Source organism: Ischnura elegans, chromosome 1 (assembly GCF_921293095.1).
Source record: "Ischnura elegans chromosome 1, ioIscEleg1.1, whole genome shotgun sequence".
NCBI lineage: Eukaryota > Metazoa > Arthropoda > Insecta > Odonata > Coenagrionidae > Ischnura > Ischnura elegans.
This window is the reverse complement of record NC_060246.1, coordinates 19,821,321-19,846,904: the sequence shown is the minus strand read 5'-3', so window position 1 is coordinate 19,846,904 and position 25,584 is coordinate 19,821,321. Positions and strand designations below refer to the sequence as shown.

The window sequence follows — 25,584 nt, the reverse complement described above, 5'->3', positions numbered from 1 at the left end:
GCAATCTCTTATTGCGACTTGGCCACCTCTCGATAGCGCCTAAGTATTTCAATTTATGAGGTTTATTAACGGATAACTTTAGGTCCCTTTTAATGTCTTTTTCAGTGATACTGAAGTTTATCGTTAATTCTAAGGTGGATTCAGTCGGTTTTTCGCTGTAATTTTTCGTAAAAGTCAGTGTCAAAAGTTGCGTTTACTAGCGCTCTCCACGGGACGCTTCAGGATAGCGCCCTAGTAATTAACGTACCTTTTTTTTTTTACATATTTATCCTTTATGCTGGTTGAAATGTTAAGTTACATCAATTTTGTTTACTTCTGTATACTTTTAAGGTAATTTTTTTGCTATATTTTGTTTTATGACTTATTAAATGACCGAGTGGAACATTGCCTGTACTTATGTTTTAGAGTGTTTTTCCTGCCAATATGTGATAAGAAAGAATAACTTTCTTGCTGAAAATAATAAAATTAACCAATTTTAAGGTGTAATTATAAGTTTAATTAAAAAAGCCGTTTTTATACCAGAAATATAAAGCATTATGTGTTAGCATAATTTTGTCGCTATTTCCTGGGGCGTGGGTTGACCTTTCATGGGTCAAAATAATGCGCGTAGCTGCAACCGCTGCTTAAAACTTTGAGTCCAGTCGAAACATCCTTTGAATTATCCTCCTTCGGTAAGCCTAGGTTTCATTATCTCTGGCTGGAAGATGAAAGAGAAAATCCTGTGGGAAGTACCGAGGATACATCAATGGATTAGAAATTCCCTCCTTTTTGGTAACTGCGGTACCACCGTACGATTTGGCAACGTGGTGTGATTGTTTCAGTTTCAGCTGGTTTCATCAGTTCCGTAATTGGAAGTGTTGATATTTATTTCCTGCTGTAGACAAGGCAGGAGACTGGTAGTAGGAGGTAGTACAATCAACCGGATGGACTGTTTAGCAGTAAAGGCACGTGGGAAGTGTCTACGGTCTTTGATTGCAGAAATAGAATTAGTACCTTGTAGGCAGGGCAGCCCTCCGCCCATCTCTTGGCTGTCAGAGATATGGGCGTCGGTGTAAGCAAGTCGTAGAAAATTTTTTTCTCTGATACAAGTGGTAGACTCTCACACTGAGCGTCCTCATTAATGGAATGTGTACTCTATGAAACGACTCGGAACACCGAAATAGTGGGGTGCAGGGAAGTGTTGTGATGCTAGAAAATGACTCTCTCCTGTTTTCTGTACTCATTCTTCGGATTCGAATGCTAGCGTACTGTCACAAACTTATCTTCAACATCAACCGCTGCCATTCACGCCGCTTGCCTTTAAATTTATCTTGTGTTGTGTGAGATTCAAGTGAATGACCGTGTGAATAACATTCGGGTAAGAGTGCTGTGGTGTTTACGATGGCCCCTCCGCCTATAGTGACTGGAATATCTCCCAAGGAAGGCCCTCCTGGCACACGAGTTACGTTGAGAGGGGAATATTTAGGCTCCAGTCCAACTGACCTTATAGGTAAGTGTCGAAGGTTACTCACCAAATAATGTTCCATGAATCAGAAAGTTTTCTCTTCCAGAAATGATAACCCCTTCTTTTGGTCGGATTATATTCCATGCTTATGTTAAATTTATGTTTAATGCTGACATCGATGATATAGTCATACGTATTTTCTCCTTCGCTCATAGGACTCACGATATGTGGCTGTGACTGTCTTCTTTCGGCGGAATGGAAGTCGGTCAACAAGATAATTGCTCGATCAGGACCGGGAAAAGGAAGAGGAGATATCATAATAACCACCCGATCAGGAGGAAAAGGGACATCAACTGTGCAGTTCAGGGGTAATTTTGGTTTTTGTATTGTTTACTGACTTTATATTTAGCATTCTTATCCCCAGCCACAAATTGAATCTTTCCAAGTGCATGCCATTTTTCGTTTTGACTATCTGCCTATGGAAAATTAGAGTTTTCCCGGCGTATTATCTGAAGGAATAATCCTCTGGGGGTCTATTCTCTAACTCGAAGCTCCCGTCGTGGTAGCTTCGAACTAGCTACCAGAATTGGCTACCAACCTTATTCTCTAACAGGGAGTAGCTTTCTCAGACCGAGAATTTCTGGTAGCTTTCTCAGACCGGATATGGGGTATGAGAAATATTTCGTGCGAACTCAGATTTTACTCTTAGAACCAATGAAATCGCTCGTTTCATTTCGTAACCTGCGGGAAAATCATAATGTAGTCGTTCTCGGCTGACTTTTTCTTCTAGTTGAAATTAATGTGCTTTGTAAATTACGAAATGCTGAGTGCCTTCAGCTTTCATAATAATAGAAATACGTAGAAATAATTATATTTGGCTAAGCGGCTTTTATATCAATTCAATAGTTTCGATCGATGCAGCAGTTTATGTCACGATTGATAATCATGTTGGCCATGTAAATATAATGAAGAGAAAATGTTAATAAACCACCAACACATTAAACCAATGCTATCACATTGTCGTTCTAATTCCCGAGAACTTTACACTCAGCGCTCCTTATGCTTTTGCCTGTTTGATGCAAATATTTTGATGACCAACTGTTCCTGTGCAGAGATTGTTCCTTCTTGCACTGCGAGAGAATATCGCAATAACATGTGCATACGATAAGTGTATATTATTTCGGGAATATCTTCAACAAAGTTAATGGGAAGGCGGAGAAAATTATGTTTGAAAGTTACGTCATTTCACTCAGATTGGCCTAAGCAATCATTTTAGGCTCACAATATGCTTCAATCGATATTTACACAAAACTCTACTGTCGTGCCGTTCTCACGACGGCTAAATTAATATTTAAATGGTTTTATGAATAAGTATTATATGCCAACCGCCAAGCTTGCACTATTGCAAGCGGGGGCGATTCATTAGAACTTGACCATCATTGTCAAAAAACAACCTATTAAACGTAGTTCCTTCTCCCAATATTAAAGCCATATTATATTATTGTTTTTGTGATGACTTCCTTCGTGGGCTTCTGGAATATCCATGGCTACACTTTCTCAAAATTCAAAACAAATACACCAACTTAACTACCGGCACTGAAATTAAATGCGTATATACGGCCAAAGACACACAAATGAAAGCAGAATGATATCATGAACACATTTACTCATTGGAAGAGCAAAAAATTTATTAATAACTATCATGAAACACCTTACATTGCATTATAACACAATAATATATCCACCTCTCTCCGGTCTGCATCTATGTAACACTAAACTCTCTTCACACAATCACTTCACAACAAAGATCGTTGCTAATAATGCACGGTAAAGTTTATCATAAATGTATAAACACTTGCAAAAATAAGACATCCATCTCTGTGCAGTGGATACATTGGCATTGGTAATGATTTCAACGCATCAATTTGTACCGTCACTACAACAGCCTCTCGCAACATCAATAATAATCACTGTTTTCGGGGTTTTTCTTCTCACTAGTAATGACTTCATGCAAAATAAGATTTCACGTGATATAAAATGATTGAAAGTAACATTTTTCTTCTCCAAATAATGAAATCAACTATGTTAACGCGATCGATAGTTCACTCCGAAACATATATGATTAGTCACGAAATTTGTCACTCATGCCCACTACTTTGTTAAGAATACAATAATTGAAGGCTTCAAATAATTTACGCAGCATTCCCGACCTCATTAAAGAAAATAATTACGCAAAACAACAAAAATAGTCAACACTTTTCTTGTTTACCACTCAATCGCTAGCCGTGTCAAGAAAGACTGATGGGATAGAACAAAAGATTAGCGACACGCGCCACTTGGTTCACGGCGGTTCATAGGAATTCCCATGGCCCTATGGGAATTCCCTATGTATTTTGATGGTAGCTAGCTGAAGCGCGGGGTTCGAGGGCGTGCTTCGCGAAGCTACCGTGGTAGCTAGTTTGAAGCTACGGAAGTAGCTTCAAATCCCATAGAGAATAAGGGTTGGAGCCTAATAAGCTACCGGTAGCTTCTGCAAGCTCCCTTCGCCGGAGCTTCAGCGTTAGAGAATACAAGTGGGAGCAAGTAGCTTAATTAAGCATCTTTCCACCAGAAAGCTACCGCGCTTCGAGTTAGAGAATAGACCCCCTGGTTTCCCACTGGGTGTGCTTATGGGTAACTGGTCCCAACGTTTCGAAGGCTGAGTCAACCATCGTCTTCAGGGATAGGTTGCGAAGCCAAGTTCTTGCCAGGATTTATACCCTCGAGTGGACCCTGATTGGTTCTTTCTGGATTGGTGTTGTTTTTGGATGTACTTAGTGGTTGATTATGCTCTTCCATTTATTGCTTAGTGGGAAGCTTTTGTCTCTATTGATGTTTTTTCTTCTAGTTTAATTTGTATTGCTTCTTTTACTATGTGATCCTAATAATTGTCCGTGCAGCATAGAACTTTTGTATTTTGTAAATTCATTCTATGGCCGAGGTCCAGGCAATGCTCTGCTATCGCTGATTTCATTGGGTAGAACAAGTATATGCATCTGTTCTGTCACCAGTTTTTCCATGGTTACTCCAAAGCTGCAACATTGAAGCCATACGTAAACCTTCCTTTGAGATCAAAGCCTGCATTAGGACACCAAAAGATGACTTCGGCCTGAAAGCCTCTGGAGTATACCTCATCCCCCGTGAATCCGGTCACGTCTATATTTGGGAAACAGACTGCACTATCGAAAAATGGCTCTTGAACAAATGGATGAACTCAAAGCTCTTTCCTTTGCCTTGAATTCCCACTCCTTTGTCGTCTCTATGCATTTATCCATTACCCACCCCTTCTACCTCCTATACCCCCCCACAAAGTTTAGCTTTTGCTTTAATTTGGTCAAAATGATTTTGTAAATAATATGATTAGCAATTTTTTCAGCATTGATAGTTTATTATTTTTATCATTTATAATTTTTATTTATGAATCTACCTATTTCTAATGGGGAGCCAATCCACCTTATGTAAGGAAAAGGTATAAGTTTGAATAATTTTTGAAACATTAATTAATTGCCACTAAATTTTGTCTTTGTATAAGTAAGGTATAAGGATTATACCTTAACAGTTCCTGTCAATTCTGAAAAGAAAAATTTGGGAAAAGCTAACTAAGGATTTTTGGAGTTTTAAATTTAAAAATCACTGTAACTGGCATGAAATGAATTTTATTGATTTTTCGTATTTTTAATGAAGTTGTACATTCAAAATGACCTTTTAATTATGTCTCTACAGCAATTGGGTTGATAGAGGAAAAGGTAGTTAAAAGGTTTTACAAGGCACTTTTCTCACAATATTATTCAAGACTTTTTTTCAGGCAAAAATGTGAATTAATTGAAATACACATTAATCGCTCAAAAAAGTTTTCTCGATACATTTGTGTGTTGTTATTCAAATTGAGGTAAAGTTTCAACTATATGGCTACTTCAAGAGATAAGAGTTAATCGTTTATTGAATGTAGGTACAGTGACCCACCCTCCTTAAAATTAATGATTTGTATTGCTATCTTCTTAATTGTAAATTGATGTACTATTTTTGCTAATAAAGTAGAGTGTTACATATATCTCTAGTGGTCAGGTATGTAACTCAGTGAAGATATTGCTATCTTGCAGTTTCATCTTCCATGTGACAGAAAACCAGCAATGGTGATCCAGTGTATGTTGCCACTCCATTTTCATCGTGAATTCAAGAAGGAATTGGGCAAACAATATCTTGTTTAAATGTCTCAGTTTCCAATGTAAATTCTACGTGTCGGAAAGTGACTCGTCATCAAAGGGGTATTGTGAGATGCGAGGTAACAATAGAATTGGGAACGAAGAGGTCACTCTCAGGGAAATTTTTCAATGATGGTAGACTTGTATCACACAGAAAATGCCTAAATTAGAGACATGTCATACTCTCATAGCGAGATGTATAGATAAGATGGGCATGTTGAGTGGTGATCTGACTTGGAAAGGTTATAAGGAAGCAGAAGTGAGTGTATTGCAGAAGAATGTAATTAGGAAAAATTGCCATCAATAAATACCAGTCCTGCAGAGTTCAAACAAGGAGAGTACTACCTATTTGGCCAAAGGAGCTTACCACATGTGGCATAAAAAGCGTTGTTGTAAATATTCTGTATTCTTAGTCTTTTATTCTTTTGAGACTGTAAGCCCATAAGTATCAAATTTTGGACACCGACCTAGAATGACAACATTGCAGTTTTAGTTTATCACTGAGAGAAAACTTTAATAAGCAATTCATAAAAACTGTGATGGAATGGCCATCAAGTGAACTATAAATGTTATAGGAGTAATAATCAGACCATTTGAGACATAGTATTTATTTTGTGTTAATGAAGATTTTAGTTAAATTTGGTTCCAATAAAGATTAATAGTTAATTAAATTTATTTAAAGATACTCTTGGGATGTTAATTGTCAATGTGATTTCCTTGTCTAGTATTAGACATAACTACAAAGTAAAATTTACATATACCTGTGCTATAACCTGGAATTACATTTTAAATAGCCTTAATGTAAGTGAAAAAATCAAGAGAGGGCTGTTTCTACAGCTATTATGAGTAAAAGATAAAAAATATTTGAAATATCTAGTACTATACTCCCAATGTACCGTCACATTAATGAGTAATTTTCTTTATTTGTACCATCCCAATGAATGCTAGATCAGTTTCATGGGCCTATTGTTCTGTACCCATCATTGGTTGGACTCATTAATTTGGGCTGACTGGAGTGTCATTCCTGGAAATGTCCCACCTTGACGAGTTCAGGTGTGCGTGTGCCTTTCCTAATTGCTACCGTTTGCCTTTTCTAGGTTACCATGAGACCATTGGCCCGATGAAGGAAAGTGCTGTTTGGGTGGAGGATGCGCCGCTTCAGAATTTGGCGTGGGGCAGTCGTCGCTCCCTCTCCCCGACCACGTACCAATATGAAGATCCTCTCGGTATTTCAGCAGAAGGGAATGAGTGAGTTATAAATTTTTTCTTCCTGGTGCGCTGGCAGGGTCTAATAAGCATCCACTTGTTGGCTCGTTAATGCAGATCATCAGTAAATTTCCTGCTGCCTTCAATGTTTATAGGCACATGAGCTACTCTTTATATTTTAGACAGCCATCTACAGACGAGCCAGTCAGAGTTTTCCCTTGACAGAGTAAAATGTGGTATAGGGATCAACGGTGCCATAGCAGAGAGGAAAACAAACGATGTATGTAGTCTAGAGAAGCAGAAGGTCCCTGTATTGAAAGACCATTGAAGACATTAATGACAAGTACTGAAAAACAGAATACTTTTAGGAATATGTATATGTTGATTGTAAATATATATCCAAGGAACAATGTTGAATGGCAAGGAGAGGTTGCAGGTTATAAACAAGCAATTGGGCAATTGGCTGATTGTGAGTGATATATGATATTGTAAAGGTTCTTTGTTCTATTTCATTTGCCTAAGGGCAGCCAACTGTGAACTCTTTTCTTGATTCCCAACTTAACACATTCTGTGCTGACCGTTTTTTGAAGAAAATGCCCTGTGGCTGACTTTTTGGCAAAAATTTGTATTTTTTTATTATTATTTTAACGACGTGATCTTATGATTTGTGATGCCTGCTACATGTTTTCGCACTTTTTTTTTTAAAATAACCCTTCATTTGTTAAAAATTCTAAATTTAAATTTTCTAAGTATCCTGTCAAACTTTTGATACCTTCCCGCAACACACCTACATGTTTCCCACATTTCTTTGCTCTTTGTCAGTACTGTAGCGAAAACCCGTTCAGACTTTATCACTTTCTGGAAAAAACTAATGGAAATAGTAATGCAGCAAACATTACTTTTTATAATCTGGAAATGATACATTCAAATACGATTTTAAATGTTTTATTGCCCAAAAGAAAATATTGCGAGTATTACCAATATTTCCAGCAAAAGTGTTGCTCCCTATGGTGGAAAAATTATTATGGACGATATGATATCCTCTGGATAAGATTTTATAATGATATACATTGGTTTATAAATGAAAGGGAAAATTTGTATAAACGAATAATTGTTGCAATGAAACATATTGTTTTACAAATCAAAAATTGACCAGCATTTTTAGAATAATTTTTCAGTTACTAAATACTTCGCATAAAATAATATCTTTTTAAATAAATATTGAAATAGAAAATATAAAAGGTAAACATTAAAAAATAATTTTTTCCCGCTGGGTAAATAATTTTCTGCATCACAAATTCTTGTGATACTTCTGGAAACTGTCAAGACACAATCGAGGATCAGATAGGCAGGTGGGGCTATAATATGATGTATCCTGGTGGACATTCTTCTTGAAGCACTGCCTACATCTCTTCTGTTTTCGTCTTTTCTGTCTATCGTGTTTTTCATATTATCGGGGAAATGTCCTAATAAGCTAATAAGCCCTTGGTTTTGGTTGAGGCAAGCTAGGATGACTATCTCCTCAAAGGGATCGAAGGTACAGTTTCAAAAATTTTCTTTGAATAAAAATTACGTTTCAGCAACAGTGATTTCAGTAGGTGGATTCCCAATTTTTAGTACCATTTGATGAATTTTCTTTCAATGGGAAAGTCAGACATCATTTGCTCCCAATGATCGATGCCACAATTTTAATTGCTATATTCAACCACCGCCTGTGGCTTTCTTGGCGTGCACCCTCGCCTTTTCGTAGATTCGTTCATTTTTTGCACTGAATTCAGCGATGATCATCCGCACTTCCCTCTTATCCGTCCACCTTAGGATACCGATTTTATACTCATGAAAGGCCTCCACCACCTCACCTTTCTTTAATTCGTAGCAGAGCACCAAAAGAGGAATAACTTTCTTGCCTCTCCTCAGTGTCCCCGTCAAGTTAGGTTTCCCATTTGGATGGAATCTAGAACTGGCTACACTGTTATAAAAGTTATCAATATGAAAGGATTAGCCTCAGTCAAAATGATCCTCCATCATTTGTTTACCATCTTCTCCGACTGCCCTTTTCCAGACACTTCTGAGTTGGAGGACCTGCAGCGCCGAACCCTTTGCTTCCGTCAACATATATAACTTCCTTGCGTACCTGTAGTGCTTTCCCCTCATATATTCACTATATCCCAGCCTAGCTCTCCATGGAATCATAGACTCTTCCAAACTTAGGTCACGTGAGCGGTTCACTACTTTTCCATTGTTTCCTTGAATGCGTCTATATGGGGCTAATTTTGAATAATCAGTGGGCCAGAGGAGTGTTAGAGTCAGAGAACGTAGATAGGTTCTCGTTGATTTGAAGGGCTTGGAGAATTGACATGAATTGATCAAGCGACTTCTCTCTCCTGAAGCAATGCAAGTCAATTAAAGATCAAGCTTTTCAATTATAGGAGATACGGGAGATTTGGATAATTCTAGCACAAAAAATAAGGCCAAAAAGTGGGGAAATTCTTCTATGGTTAAATATTTCCATCTAGTAAATTTCCTTCAGGACACGTATAGCCCATTTTATATCCTCGGATGTATATACCCTCGGGCCGGATCAGTTTCTCCTAGTTCGGCGGCATGTGACTGGGTTAGTGGAAATTGTTCCCTTAGGCATTTTTTTGTTGGGGAGGATGCCAAATAGAATGCTTGTAAGTATTTAGGATATTATGGAAAAAATCAAGTAATGAGTCTCTAATTCAAATGCTAGTTAACATAAGGATGGGGAAGTCTAGCTATTGTGCATGAAATGTAAATAGTAAAAATAAATTGCAATGTGGAACCAGGACTTTGCTGAAGTTATTGTAAAATTTATGCAAATATATTGTTTCATGCATAGCAGCAAATAAACATAGGGATAACAACAAATTTTGCCATGATGAAATCATAGCAAATAAAATTCACTCTGAAACTTTAAAAGTATAAGAACGGAAGCATTTATTGTTATCGTAAGGATAAAAATGCACATACCTGGAGTATGTCCGAAATTAGGCAACCAGCTAAGCAATTTACCACGATAGCGTTAATTGACGTTAAAAATGAAAATAACAACAAGGGAAAAATATCTGTATTCCTTCTTGTAAAAACCAATTAAATAAACAAAATCTAATCATTGCGTTAAAAGTCATAAAGAAAGATAAAATACCTTGTAATAAAGTAATTACCTATCCTCGTCAAATGTAAAAGTATCTTTTTATTATTTCGCTTTGAATATTTGCAAAAGTTTTTTTTTAATGTATAAGAACAATTGTGAGAATATACAACTGTTTTTTGCATTATAAAATGAAAGTAATAAAAAATACATTGTATATAGCCAACCCCAAAGACGTCCTTGCAGAGCAAAACCGGGTAAAATAGAAAAACACAGAAAAAATCGAAAAAAAAAAATTTTCGGAGCTATCAAAAAATACATTGTATATAGCCACCCCCAAAGACGTCCTTGCAGAGCAAAACCGGGTAAAATAGAAAAACACAGAAAAAATCGAAAAAAAAATTTTTTCGGAGCTTTCCGCACGGCAAACAGGCGAAGAGTGGTGACTGACCCTCTCCCATACCCTAACAGCGGTGGCTGGCGCTCAGGGCGGAACATAACGCAAAAGGGAATCATGACGTAGCATCTACGTCATCAGTCACTGGGTAGTGGCTGCCATGACGTAGATGCTACGTCATCAGCACGGAACGTGTTAAATGTCAAAGAGGTAGGTGTTGTCTGGTTTGGAGGAATTAAGCATCTGAGAAGAAGTGTTGACATTGTGAGGGTATAAACCATAATTGGCATCTGCTTCCAATGAGAAAACTTCTGTAAATTAGTTCCTCGCCATCTCATGCAAATGAATTTGAAGAGGTATTGCCAGTAGAATATATATGTATATAATTGTCAGCCCTTAATATTTCATTATTCAATATATGAGAGAAGCTCTTGAAAATTTTTGTGAGTGCATTTGGAATTATTTTTTTATTTTTATTTAAATAAAGTGGTACACATACAGCAAGACTGCCAATTTATAGTGCACTTATAACAACAAATATTAAATAAATAAATAATTATTTATTACAAATTTAAATAAAGCATAAAAACGAAAACAACAAACATTTTTCCAGCTATTTAGTCATTCATGCGATAAGTATGTTGTTGCCAGGTGAGTAAAATTTTTAATTGTCAAAGAAAATGGATCAATATCACCCGGGAGAGAATTTATTAGAAGAGAAAATCTATGGAAAAGAGATCGCTTAATTACAGATAGCCTGGGTGTAGGAATGTGGAGTAAAGAGATAGATCGGGTGTGGCGGGAAGGTACTGTGATGTTGAGGAAGGAAACAATGTCAGGATTGTCAAAGTGGGAGTTAAGGGCATTGTAAATGAATTTGATGTCTGATTGAAGTCGGAGAAGGGAGAGACAAGGGAGGGATAAAGAGGATAAAACTGCACTAGTAGGTGCCTTGTGGAGATTTGAGTTTCTAAATTTTACAATTTTTGCAAAAAAAGTTGTAATACTGTTTAGGGTGGCAAGATTAGTGGGAGCAGATATTGACCAAATTGGGGAGCAATTATTCTTTCCTGTCTCAGCGATTGCTTTGCAAAATAACCATTAAGGGAATAGCTGAGAATCCTCAGAAGAAAAATTCAAATTTCATTCAAAATGTGTATTTTTGTGAGGGATCTCCATCAATTGTAAAATTTATTACAATTTTTTAAGTGAAGATGTGGAATGTTTTTCTAATCAAAATTTGCATGATACTGAAATAGCATTCAATACTTTTAATTAATAGTCTATGGAGAGGTTTAATTATTGGACTTAGGGATTAACGATATATATTTATGTATTATGGAGATGACCCTCTGCAATAATCTCTTTCATGTTGGCCATTGTTATTCTAACGGCTATTTGATCCAAGGATATTCTGCCAAGAAATTAAGTAAATTTCATTCTCATGAAAGTTCCAAAATATTGCTCTTCAAATTATACTTCATCAAATGACTATAACAAATAAGTTTTCTATGTTCCATTTTCTTGAAATTGCATCTGTAAATCATAATTTTTAAAAGAGTCAAGTGGCAATGCTGACATGAGCTTAGGCTTTGTCCTACATCATGTATTTGATGGCCGGACCAATAACAAAAATATTATTATGTATCAATGCTTCAAAAATTGTAAGCATATGTTCCTTTTTATTTGACTGGGCACAATTGTCACATATAGTGAATTCTGTCATTTTGTTGAGGTAACTTACTGCAATGATTTCAAAGGTACATGCGCATACAATTCGTAGACTGTCTCTCAATGTGTGACTACGTTTTTCTTGGCAGGAAGAAATTTCCTGAGGACGACCTCCATGAGCTTTTCCCTGAGGGTGCCATGGCTGCAGGGGGAGGCCCTGGACCTGGGAAGCTGACGTCAGAGCACTTCATACCTGCATGGTTTCTCCTGGAGAACCACCACACCACTTCCTTTGAAGACTTGAAGGCAGGCCTCTCATTCCTGCGCAGGAGGGTTGATGCTCAGAAGGAGGGACAGCTGTCTTTCCTTAAGGTATATTTGTGTTCATGCATTGATTGGATTGGTCTATTGCATGGCAGTCATATGTAGAAATGAGGAAAAGTACCATGGTCATGGAGCCAGTCCCTATCATACATCTAGGGAACACTATGTTCGATTTTAGAAACCTCCATTTTCATTGATTTTTGAAGTACATAGCCAGTCCATAGTTCATTTTATGACTGCCGGGACCGGGACTGAGGTTTGTAATTACGTAATAACAAAAGTTTCGTAATAACGTTCCTTTTACTATAGTTTGGATGCGTCTTTTCGTCGGGACCAATGATTTACTTCGTAATAACGAGAACTTCGTAATAAGGTTGTTGGTATTAATGAGGGTCTACTGTATGTAAACCAGGCATCACATTGTAATCATCATCGTCAAAACTAGCTGCCAATAAGCCATGTCAGAAATCTTTTTGAGATGTGAATGAGGGGAAGAAGGCTCACTGCAGGGCAGTAAAACATGGAGCGAAGGGGTTGAAAGACAAAGAGGGGAAGGAAGTTGGCTGATTCGAAAAGTCAACCCTGCCTTGTATTTTGTGAAAAGCAGCATGAAGAGGGATTGGGTTTGGAAATGAGAAGAGGGATTTTGTACGATTAGAGTATTTTTTTTGGGGAGGTGAACAGAATCGTCATTATCCATATGTTATGTTTAGAGAGGCAGATTTTTTTTATGAGCTCCAATAGTCACACTCTCACTAGATTTTCAATTTTTTTTTCCAGATTTTTATAATAGCATTAAGTTCATGGGCCTTTCAAGGTTCTGTGATCGGTGTTTCCACAATGTTGTGTTGTTTTAATCTATAATGTATATGTAAAGCTGATTTGAAGAATTAGAGAATAATAGATCCTTTGTGAAAATTGTATCAGGCTAACGTTGGGGCTGTAATGGATCAACTGGATACAATTGTGGCCTTAAAGGAGAGGTTTGAGGCTGACATGAAGCAGCTGGGACCAGACCCCACAGCAAAAGCAGAGCAAGCGATTAAAGGTGAGTGCAAGGGATGGCCTTATCTTGATGCTTGCGACTGATTATTCCTAGGCTGAAATCAGGCGATTGTTAATTTCATAGGACATGGTTGACCCTGGAACAGTTGGACTGTCGTTTGTAGACCCAGAACTCCAAAGATATAATTTGGACTGAAGTTGATAAATCATGGGAAAATAGTTGTATTTTGGAAATTTTAAACTTTATAGGATAAACATTTTGGCTTTATGCCTTAAAGGAAAAGGCCTTCCAGAGTGCATTGTTCCAAATTTTGACAATTGGATAAATCATTGGAAAATTATGATATCGTAATTAGGTGAAAAGTAGGAACATACGGCATTGTGCATTAAGTATGAATTTATTTCTCTCTTTTGAGAGGTCAATTCAAACTCAAGCTCGTCGCTTAGCTGTAATACAACAATGTGAGATACTATCTTCATAACATAAAATGAATAGTGTTATAAATAAATGGTGATATTTTGTGTGAACAGATGACAGGTCACATTGCCACTGCAAGAAACTACATATGTATATTGTGTATTCCACAGCTTATATACTGGACTTTAAAACATGTATCATTAAGACCGTAAGAAATTTTCTAACTTATTTATTTTCAAAGTTGTGAAGGTTCTTTTATCTGTAACACATCAATAGTTATCCCAGTGTAAGGGATCAATTTAATGTTGGACTTCTTTTACATTTTGATCCATAAGAATCTGAGCGTCAGGCAACTGAGCTGTTCCGGGAAGTGTTGGGGCGGCGAGAGAAGGCTGAGGCGATACGCAATGCGCTCGGAGTGCTGCAGCGCCACCGCTTCCTCTTTGCGTTGCCTAGCACCATCGAGAGGAACATTCGTCGTGGGGAGTATGACCTGGTCATCAATGACTACATGCGAGCACGATCACTCTTTGGATCCACTGATGTTCCGGTTTGTGCTCCATTGTTTTCATTTATGAGCTTTCTTTAAGTGGATTGCAGTCACAGCCAAGTGAGTCTGCTCTTGCCCAGTGAGAAATGGGTGGTGGAATCCACGTTGAGTGGTGGATATTTGGTGGTGGTGGATATTGAGTGGTTGGACCCACGTGGAATCCACGTTGATTTCAAGTGGATTTGTGGTGATTATCATAAAATGTTAAACAGAATTTCTAATTTGTGGAACTTAACTCTCTGGTGACATTGCGTCATTTATCATCCTGAAACCACGCTAGTTATGTGAAAATGTATCGCACATTCTATTCTTATATAATTCGTGGAAAGGCAGCCATGAGAGCACATGAAAAATCGTAGACACATATATAGAAGGTTTAGATATAGAGTGGTTGAGGTTTTAATGGTTTTAGGACAGCACCAACTGCTGTTTTAATTTTTCCACCAAATTTCCACGTGGGTTCCACGTTGATTCCACGACCAAAAACACGTGGTATCCACGTTAATTCTCCACGTGGATTCCACCACCCATTTCTCACTGGGTGGCTTTGCCAAGTTTCAGTTATCAATGTTTCAAGTTGGCACCCACTGGACACTGGCTGATTAACTTCTTACTAAGTTATTTAACACTTTTTCATTAAACATTTATTTTGGTAGCAAAATAGAATAGAAAACTATTTATTTTCTTTGGACTTGTCATGACAGGTGTGTGATTATGCAATAAAATATTACTTTCAGTCTGTTGGGAGTTTTAAAAACTGTACAGTAATGTCAATGACTAATGTACAAATTACCCTCATCATTATGTAAGAAAATAAATGATACCTCCCACAAAAATACATATTTCTTTTAGTTGATACGAATATTGCTAAAAATTAGCCTCAATTTGGCAAAGTAAAGAAATAAAATAAACAAAAAGAAATAGAACAATTGTAAATTTTAAATTAAATATTCCTTGAATGGCAGAAAACTATTAAAAACAAAATTTTTATGTAACTCAACAATTGCAAGAGTCAAACTATGCATTAGCGTGAACTTCGATGTGGACAAAGATATAAAAATACCAATACTTTGAATTTACCAGTTATTGTAAGACCTCGTAGCGGGTTGTGGGCTCCTCGGAGATGGGAGGAGAGCATTATACAATGGCATTTATATTCTGATTCTATTGCCAGTGCTACGTTGTTTTAGGCATATTATAAACCCAATATTTCATGGCCAACTTTTTAACCTGGCTCAATCTATTAAGAAAGCTGATTTAAAAAACTCATTACACCTAGGTAAAAAGCTTAATTCACTTAAATATTTTTGTACCCTGAAAAGAATATAAGTGCATATTTTTTAATGGCTATGCAAGTTTATTTCAAGTATCTAAGTCTCATGAAATATTATTTAACCGGCTTTTTTTTTTAATTCCAAATTATGATGAGTAATATTCATATTGTCGCTGCATATAACTCGTACTTCGTCAAATTATTTTCACACCGCCGTGATCTCACTGCCGTGTTCTTAACGTTATGTAGCTGCAAAGTGAATGAACTTTCAAACACTCTTTTTACATTCCATTTATGAGCACTCAAATTCTCAAAAACATGTACGTAGAAAACCTGGGTCTCCCTTTCTCATGAAATGTTATTCATTCTGAAGAATCAATGTTTCGGAGGAAATTCGAAGAATTGATTTGGCCAAAGAACCAATCTCTTATGCCCAGCAAGTTGAGTAGTAATGATTTTTTTACCCTTGAAATCACTCTTTAATTTGATGATTGGTGGAATGCTCTCTGGTGTATTTTAAAAACACAACTCTGCGGTGGTCGCCACCAAATCAAAATGTTTGTTCTTGATGGTGCAACTGTTCTGCCTTGGTTGCAAATTGACTTGTTCAAAAAAAGTGATGTGAGGATGTTGTGTTCTACATGTGGCAATTGGAAAGGAGAACTTGGTGAAGTATACCACCTCATTCACCAAGAGGTGTTCAAAAAGAACAGAGAAATTTCTTTTGTCCAAAATTGTATTCAATGCTTTGAGTTCTGATTGCATGTATCTTATATATTAGATAATTAATCTTTCATTTATTTGATTAATTTTTATTGGTCAAGTCAGCATTTATTTCTCTTGCCTTAACATGCTAGTGAATGCAGTGCTGAAAAATCTCTCATTATTTTCTCTTCCACCAGGTCTTTTGTAAAGTTTTTGAGGAAGTAGATCGTCGTATTGACACAATACGTGCTGCTCTATTGGCGAGACTGCGAGAGTCAGTGCCGGCCCCTCTGGAGGAGCAGAAGAAGATCATAAAGTGAGTAGCTATTCTAGGGATGGTCGTATGGGTCGCGTCGGATCCAAATACCTGTGGATAATGCGCTTCATGGGATAATGAAATCGGATCCAAATTCACTGAAGAAATTGTGTCTGGATCCTAAATTATAAATTAAGACTTCAGTGAATGTAGCATTCCATAAGAGGGAGTAGAAAGAGTTCAGAATCTCTCTTTGCATTCGCCAATGCATTGAAATGCTTGTCCTGCACTGCGTGCTTCTACTGCTCACCCCTTCGTCTTGTTGAGTGGTCGTTTCTTACTGTTATGGTTCTACCAACTTGATGTCGTGATGTTTAATTTGTTATAAACTTTGCTTATTGTTTTAGATTGCACAGTTGCCATTTAATTTAATGAAATGTCTTCCATACTGCAGAAATATTTTTATTTAGATAAGGATAACTCAATGTATGCCATGTGAGTGCACTGTGGCATGAAACTATCACAAGGAGCACAAATCCACCTCTCATCACTACTGAAGCATCTGAGATTAAAACACTAGGCACTGTGACACAAAAAGTGACAAAATTTGGGGAAAGTTGCTTAAGGAGAATTTGAATAGTCAAAAATTTCTCTGCTTGTAGAAGTCTACTTCAATGTCCGAATGCAAGCACAACAACTGATAATCCTATTGTCATTATCCAGCAAGCTCAATGTCTTCATCATCAAGAATTTCACTAGCATCATTCTCAGTTGTTAAATGCAGCAAAGAGAAGCTCTCACGTGTGCAAATGACTTTAAGCCAATTTATTGATGCCAAAAAAAGTTTTAGTTCATCAGATTGTCAGTGGAAATGTATCACCAAGTTGATCGCTGAAATTATATGCAGTACCTGGACGTAAAGTATTTTCAAATAAAGTCATTCCTGATATTTATGAGAAAGTACTAGTGATGGGTCGGTTCGATTCCTCGATTCTCGGCCAAGAACCGGAATCGAAAACGAGTACTTGCCAAGGTGAAAAATCGATTCCGATTCCAGTAGTACTTCAAACAACAAAATAAACGACCGCGTTTCCAACAGTCATTTGAATTTTCGCGCCACGTAATCGTAATAACAAAACACATATCTTCTTGGGATGTGCGAGTACTCGAAAATTCAAGTCGATCGAGTAGTTGGTACTCGACTCGAGCGTTTCGAGTCGCATTACGAATGTCGAGTCGAGTAGTTAAAGTTACAGTGCTTTCGAGGCTAGTAGGTCCAGCAATCTGCCGACAGGAAGCGCTATCATGAAACTCATGTAATGATGCAGTTTTTAAAGCCGATAAGTCATTCTAATGCCTTGGCCTGGTAGTTTCAGCTTGCCGAATACACTATAGTTGTCGATGTGGGCGCCGAATACCTTTACGCCAGCCGCAGCGGCCGATCGTCTTCCTACCCGGCGCACTAGTCTGAAATCGGAAAAGGCTGGAATAAAGTCCAAAATGACCTTTTTGGGGATAGAGACTTGAAACTCAGCGTAAATACTCATAAATCATTACCAAATATTGCTTTATATGCCATTTCACATAGATACGAACCTTTAGTGAGATACAGAGGCCCAAGCATGACCAATTTTTCAATGCCACGCGAGATATCGTTTTTCCTCAAAAAATCTTTGAATTTATCCAAGTGGTTTTGCGTTGGTGTGAGTTTTATGGAATATAAAACACAATATTCCTTTGATCTGGTGCTTTGCCTATACTTTCAATGACTTTCGAAGATTTTGGCTCTCATCTGTCGGGTTTTACAACGCAAAATGGCCGACCCGTTTTTCACGTGAAATTTGACATAAAGTAGACATTATCTTTCGTTTACGAAAAATATAACTCGGAAAATTTGAACCACAATATAAAGTAGAGATTTCTAAAGAGTACTTATAAGAAATCTTGAAAAAAAAGTTTGCGACGAAGGAAATAAGAGCGATTTTTCAATCGCGCGTCAAGGCTGAGCTACACGCTGCGGAACTTTAAGGCTCGGTAACTGAGGCCGATTTTTCAAGTTTTTTAAAACATTAGTCTTGAAAATCGTCATTTAAAGCATAGATAATCGTCTTAATTGACTTGAAACACTAAACTGAGGATGTTAAAAAGGATTATGTATAGATCGACTTGACCATTTAGCGCATTACTCGAGTGAAAATACTAAGGATTGGATATTTTTTGGAACCATCCCACGCATAAGAAATATGCCTCGGGTATTGAAGTAAAGTGAAGAGATTAAGTCAGCATGCTTAAGAGAGAGAAAAAAGAACTATTTCCGTGAAAGGCAACAACCGATACCCTTTTTCCCTTTCCACCTTCGCCGAGGTGAGTCGCGCGGAAGGGGTAGTTTTCACACCACAGGGCTCTTTTAGCCTTTTTTATTACTGCGACCGTCCGATGTGATATTCATTTGTAACGTTTAGTTTCTTTCTTGAACTTAAAAAAGCAAGAGATTTAAAGGTTGATTAAAGGACGTGAAAAGTATAGCATTTTTTTTGGCTCTACAAAACTAAAGTTTAGTTCTATAGTTGTTCGCTTCGACCACTTGAATTCCATGAAGATTCAAGATCCAAAAAATCGTTGATATAATTTTTAATAAAAATTCCAAAGTCTCCGAAATCGTGCAATTTTGGTGGGAAAGTACTTGCTCAATAACACACATGTGTAGCAAAAGGCAATTTTCTGCAGGCAGTAATACTGTGACATGGAGACGTCAAAACCTGCTGGCTGAGCATGTAGAATAATTGGTTTTTCTGCTTGAGAATTTGAAATGGCCAAATATTACATGATTCATATACATATTATGTAATCTTTATTACAGCTATGAAAATTTCTGTACTCAGATATGTTCTGTTTTGAAATTTAGCTATTATATTTTAATTACATAGTAATTATTTGAAAGATGCTTTTGTCAACTGACTCTTTTACAGAGTAATATTTTTAAAAGTGGTTTTCTTGTTGCCTGGAATTAAGTGATATTTTTCTTGGAGCCTATGGCATCAGAATCGATGGCATCGGTATCGGTAGAATCGGAATCGAAATGTCAGAATCGGAATCGGGATCGGAATCGATAAAATTTTGGAATCGACCCATCACTAGAAAGTACCCAAAGATATTATAATATGCTATTAAAAATGCATTTGAACCCAAAAATATACAATGATCTGACACCTGAAATCAAGGATCTGATTCGGATCTGCATCAAAAAAAAATCTTAGATCCACCCATCTTAATCTATCCCAAATCTAATGACCATCAACTTGTTTTAGTGATTTTATCATTGTCTCTTTCCTATACCCATGTTCAATGCTATGAAGTGTGTTGGGGTATGCCAGCCAGCATAGTTATTTTGGCTGTGATGATTTCTGGGGGTAATTATTCCATTTTACAAAGTAATTTGCATCGTCATCATTATGAATTTTTAAAGTACTTGTTTGTACGTGCCATGAGCTAGTCACAGGTAAAGATTCATGTATTTCATGTGATGCTATAATGAAGGATATCAGGGTTGGGATAACACTAAAAAAATGTGAAATCTATCTTAAGAAGATCTAAGAAGTCTTAACCCTTTCACTGCTGTTCAATCTACGAAAACCTTCTCCTCACATGTGGCGAAAAGGTTAAAATGCGTTTCTTGGGCCCATGGAGCAGGTACTTTAAGGATGGGTGTGGTACACCCTCCGAAGGGTCGCTAATCCACGACTCTATCCTCGACGAGCTCACCCACGCAGGACCGTCTCTTCGACCCTACCAGCGGGGGTCTCCCTCCCGAAAAGTGACCGCTCTGACTGCAATTTGAAAATCAATCAATCAATCCGATCATCAGAAATTGATTGTTTTCATCGCACTCCTACCAATCAAGCAATGAAGTACGTCTTTGAACCGTGTTTCTGCGATGAAAAATAACAATTTAGTTAACTTTGCTAAAAACGTAGCTGCGGACAACAGGCAAATGGCCATTTTAGCTAAGTTGACAAAATCGTTATTTTTCATCATAGAAACACGGTTCAAAGACGTACTTGATTGCTTGATTGGTAGGAGTGCGATGAAAACGATCACTTTTTGATGATCGGATTGATTGATAGATTTTCAAATTGCAGTCAGAGCGGTCACTTTTCGGGAGGGAGGTCCTCCGCTGGTGGGGTCCATGAGACGGTCCTGCGTGGGTGAGTTCGTCGAGGATAGGGTCCCGGATTAGCAACTTTTCGGAGTCCTTCGGCAAAAGTGCTAACAGCATGGCAGGGAGGAAGAAAAAGTACGTCCACCGCAGTCTGCCGTGCGGACGTACTAGGTACGTCCACAGCAGTGAAAGGGTTAAATGGATGAAATCAAAAGATGTGTAGTATTTATGCTGCCCCTATGGAAATATTTTATGATTCAAAATCATTTAAAGGCTTCTTTTTTTCATATTTTACTTTATTTTCACTGTTTAATTGTGATCAAGGATAACAATGACTTGCTTTTTTTCATGGTGGTTTCTCATTCCTGTAGCACCACTGGCATTAGTTGCCTTTGCCTTAACATTCCATTGGTTTTAGGAGCTAGAGGTTCAGAAACTAGGTGATCCTTCAGGCAAAATATTCTTTATAGTGAATCTCCATTTATCAAAATGACCTAAATCTTGTGTTCAATTTCACTCCTATAGCTTTCATGATTTTACTGTATGGTGATAATGTTAATTTGTTGTCTCTAGGAATCTGGTCAGTTTTGAGGTGGAGGGAGATCCTGGATGGGAAGCTATTCAGTCCAGACATCAACACCTTCTCAACTTATTGCGCTCTTGCAAAAATGAGCACCTGTCATCTTCCGACCCTCCTCCATCTTCTGATCTTGATGGTGAGTGCTCCTTCTGTGAACTACCATATTTGCACGAATCTAAGACGGACACGATTCTAAGACCCCCTTTTTTTGGAACTCCACTAGGGAAAAAACGTTTTCCTAATAACGATACGAATAAATGATGAATGCGAGAAAAAGATCAATGCGGTGATGTTTGGCTAGTTGCCTATGTCCCAGGAAACTCAATATTTTGGCGAGTAATTATGACATTCATTGAAGGATTCAAACAAGATTAGCGAATTACAGGAATACTAGTACTTTATCGAGACACTCAGGTCATATTGCTGATTTGACTAAAATCTCTTTCAAATATCCCAAAAAAACACGCCACCTCGCTAAAAAATTTTCTTCACTCGGCAGTTTCGCTATTATGGATTTCTGTCTGATGTAAAAATTCTTATCCATCAAATGCCATCTCTCTGCATCCGATTGTAAGACGAACCCTCTTTTCTGCAGGAGTTAGGAGGGAAAAAAACCTCGTCTTAGATTCTGCAAATACGGTATTAACCAAAGACATTTTCAATTTCATGAGATTGCCATCGTATTTATATTTACTACAGTGGAACCTCGTTAAAGCGAGTACGGGCTATAATGACACCCCCGCTATTACGAGAGATAGCCGATGCACCGTCAATTGACCCTATAATAAGCGTGTTAAAAAATTCGTTTTTACGAGACCCTTTCGGTGTTGGCTCTCGCCATAGCGAGGGTTTCACCGCCGGAAGACTTTCATGAAGACTCCTTAACCTCTGTAATTGCTAGCGATCTGTTAGAAATGAAGTTAATGGAGTGCTCAGTCTCAAATTTATGTGGTAAACTGTCGTTCGATAAATATAATGATGACGAAACAATGCTTTGCATGATTTTTATTCAGTGCGGCGCTTATAAATTGTTTGAATAGTTGGTCGTTATTTGAGTAAGGAAATTTAGTGATGCAAAAAAACATCGTCTTTCGTCTGGATTTATGCTTACGTTTATCGGATAGATGTTTATCTGTCGCCGCACCACTCCTGTTCCTGTATATCTGTTCGCAACAGGTATATTGGCTATTATTTGCTCCACCTCCGGTAAAGCGACAATTCGCTATAGCGAGTGTTTATTAGTGCACCGTGGGGTGTCGTTATATCGAGGTTTCACTGTATATAGTCCTCATGAAAACTTACTCCCTTCACATGTGCATGACAGAGAGGTTAAAATGTGGGGGAGGGGTAAAGGAAAGGAACGGAGGAGGGGAAAGTGAGTAATTAGCAGGCAGAAAGCAATGAAAACATAGCATCTCAGGGTCGAAGTGGAATTCTGAGCTGCTTTGGACCATTTGAATCATGTGGAGCATGGATCATCAAGCCAATGCCTCTAGCCAAGAACTACAGCATGGGATGGATGAAATACTTTGGTTATTAGCTGGGTGCATTCAAAGTCATAGAATGTGTTTGATTAATTTCAATTTTAAAGTTTGTGGTGGAAATAATGAACTTAAGTCCACAACTGCAATTTTTACCCATGAAAACTGATTAAAGAGAAATAGACTCTCATTGTCCCTAAATAATCCATAATGCTGCACCAAAAGCTTTTGCAAGGGCTGTACCAAAGGGCTGTGAATTTTATCACCCCTTGGGTCTGTGGAATGTGGCCTCCCTGTTTTTATTATTGTAATGGCTTAAAGCTTTATTAGCACTTCAATTGTGTTATTTTTATGTGGCATAAAAGCCCAAAATTTTGTCCTTTACTCTAACATTGTGCATAAAGGTCACCTGAGCAATGTTTGAAACATTTTTTTCATTGAATTTTCTCTTGCAGTTTAATTGACTTCAGTATAATGGGTGAGAGGAATTTAATGATATGGTAACCAATGGTAAATGAAATTCGTGTACCATGGACAGCTTGATTTTTTCTCTAAATGATTAAAATATTGTCCTGGTCGACATGTTTTGGAGGTGGCAGAAGGGCAAGATTACGTCACTAGAGTTACTTTGCTGTCAATGTGTTACTTAGAATGTTGGAGTAAAAAATCTTCTTTGCCTTTTCAGAAATTGCAGTCAATTGAATATGTACTAATCAATTTTTGTTCTCAATTTAAACAAATGTGAGTTGGAAACATTTTAATTGTAAGTAAAAAATTATCAATGAAACTTGATAAAAACTTACTTATCTAACTCAAAGATTCAACCCAAAGGTTGGTTTGATTGGGTGAGGTTAGAGCTCATCTCAGCCTTACCCTCAGTCTTGTGAATTCCACACTTTCAGAATAGGTGCTCCAGTCCCCTTCCCTGGGGCACCTTACACTTCAAGGTTTTAAATTGAGTTTAATGGGTCTCTGAATAACTCCTTGTGATTCAAGTATTTTTGGAATAGTCCTGCAATCATGAAACCAAAATCTGAAGTGGAGTGTTTTGTACATTTGGTCTTTCATGCCACCATTATCTCTCCTCCTCCAGGGAAGACATTGAGAGGGATGTCCCCATCCAAATTCGTCAAAACACCAACTACAACGTCTAGCCAGGAATTTATTGTGAGTACTGACTTGCTGCAGGAATATCGTTTTACTATTTTTGGAATCAGGTTTGCCATATAAAATGGAAATTTATTCCATTTACTTCTTCTCAGTACCACATGTAAATTCATATTTTTGGAAAATATGTACCCAATTGTTATTGACTATGAAGGGTTTATTATTTTGGATTCTGTCCTGGAAAAGTGTCCCTCTGGTTCTAGTTTTATAAACTTCCTCTAGCTTTAGTATATCGATAAAAATTTTTCGAGTTTAAATATATGGGTTGAAAGCAAAATATGAATTGATATTATATACGTATTTGGAAAACAAAATTTTAGTGTTTTCCAAGGTCAGCTTTTAGATCTTGATTGATTTACCATCTTGGGGAACTTCTCATGTGTAATTGGTAGTATGTCTTTAAATTGAAATGTGAAATAATTTGCTTTATGCAAAAGCATCATTAATCTTGTAACATTGTTGCTGAAAAGGTTAAGAAGTTCCATTAATGGTTCTGTATTACTATGAGAAAATCCATTCTAGTGTGGGCGGGAACAACATATCTTTTTCACAGAAGAGATCCAGTTGAGGTTAAATTGCTCTCTTTCCATTGAAATTTTTTGGCTACTGGAGCCATTATGTCTCTGAACTTTGGTTACATTTATGACTGCATATGTTTCTGCAGTGTCGAGGTTCCAAAATCTCCATTCTTCCGGTGCTACTGCATCTGGTTGTTTCTTGGTGACAACATTTTTGCTAGCACTGCTGCCAGTGTCTTCATGTCGAAGATGCCGGTCCATGATTTTTTGAGCACCTATATAAGGAGGACAAAAATCGTGGACCGGCATGTTCGACCTGAAGACGCTGGCAGCAGTGCTAGTAAAACTGTTGTCGTCAAGAAACAGCCAGATGCGGTAGCACCGGAAGAATGGAGATTTTGGTTACATTTCACTTTCCTGGTTTCAATTCTATGTCCTGCCACTAACTTTACTCGTGATATTGAACTTCAATCAATACTGTGTAAGGTTTCTACTGTTAGGAGTTGTATTGCTATTGATAACATAATGAATTTCTTTCACATGGTACTTGCCGTCATCCCTCCTTGATGGTGCTAGGGGAATTCCTCTGGGGCTCAGGGTCTGGCCCCTCCAGGTGTTCTCTTTGTGGAGGCCCTTACCGATGCTTTGTGGGGACACTTCCCTGACTTGTGGCGCCTAGGGCAAGCCTACTTCAGTGGGGAGCTGCATGTGCCGTCCAATCCATCTCGGCACTCAGAGTATAAGGTAAAGCTTGGAAGCATGCTGTGGTGATATGGATCTAACATGGATAATTGGGAGTGTGCTGTATTTAATTTTTTTAAGTTAAGTGATTGACACCATGCTTTCTATTTGTAACAGGGCTGCTAATATTCAACTTAGCCCAAACAGCACAATTTTCAAAGAAACGAGCTTAGTATTAGCACTCTCAAACGATGACACGGACTGGAAACGCGAACTGCATACATCACATAGTCAGTGGCGGCGCGTGCGTATACGCATGTTATCAAGTGCACACCCAAAGATGAATGAATTATGAAAGAAAACTATTCCTTTGCAACGAGAAGGATAAAAATC

At 37.6% G+C, this 25,584-nt stretch overlaps 1 protein-coding gene across 1 annotated transcript in view; it reads left to right on the top strand.

Annotated features, from left to right (window-relative positions):
• The first annotated feature begins 609 nt into the window (after positions 1-609).
• The window catches only part of LOC124156520 (exocyst complex component 2), a 59,595-nt gene continuing 34,620 nt past the window's right edge, over positions 610-25,584 (top strand). The window contains exons 1-10 of the mRNA XM_046531109.1: positions 610-1,489; positions 1,660-1,812; positions 6,783-6,933; positions 12,224-12,446; positions 13,326-13,446; positions 14,157-14,371; positions 16,547-16,665; positions 21,338-21,480; positions 23,919-23,992; positions 25,087-25,254. Coding sequence (XP_046387065.1) covers positions 1,381-1,489; positions 1,660-1,812; positions 6,783-6,933; positions 12,224-12,446; positions 13,326-13,446; positions 14,157-14,371; positions 16,547-16,665; positions 21,338-21,480; positions 23,919-23,992; positions 25,087-25,254 — 1,476 coding nt within the window. The 5' untranslated portion in view covers positions 610-1,380. The remainder of the gene's footprint in view (positions 1,490-1,659; positions 1,813-6,782; positions 6,934-12,223; positions 12,447-13,325; positions 13,447-14,156; positions 14,372-16,546; positions 16,666-21,337; positions 21,481-23,918; positions 23,993-25,086; positions 25,255-25,584) is intronic.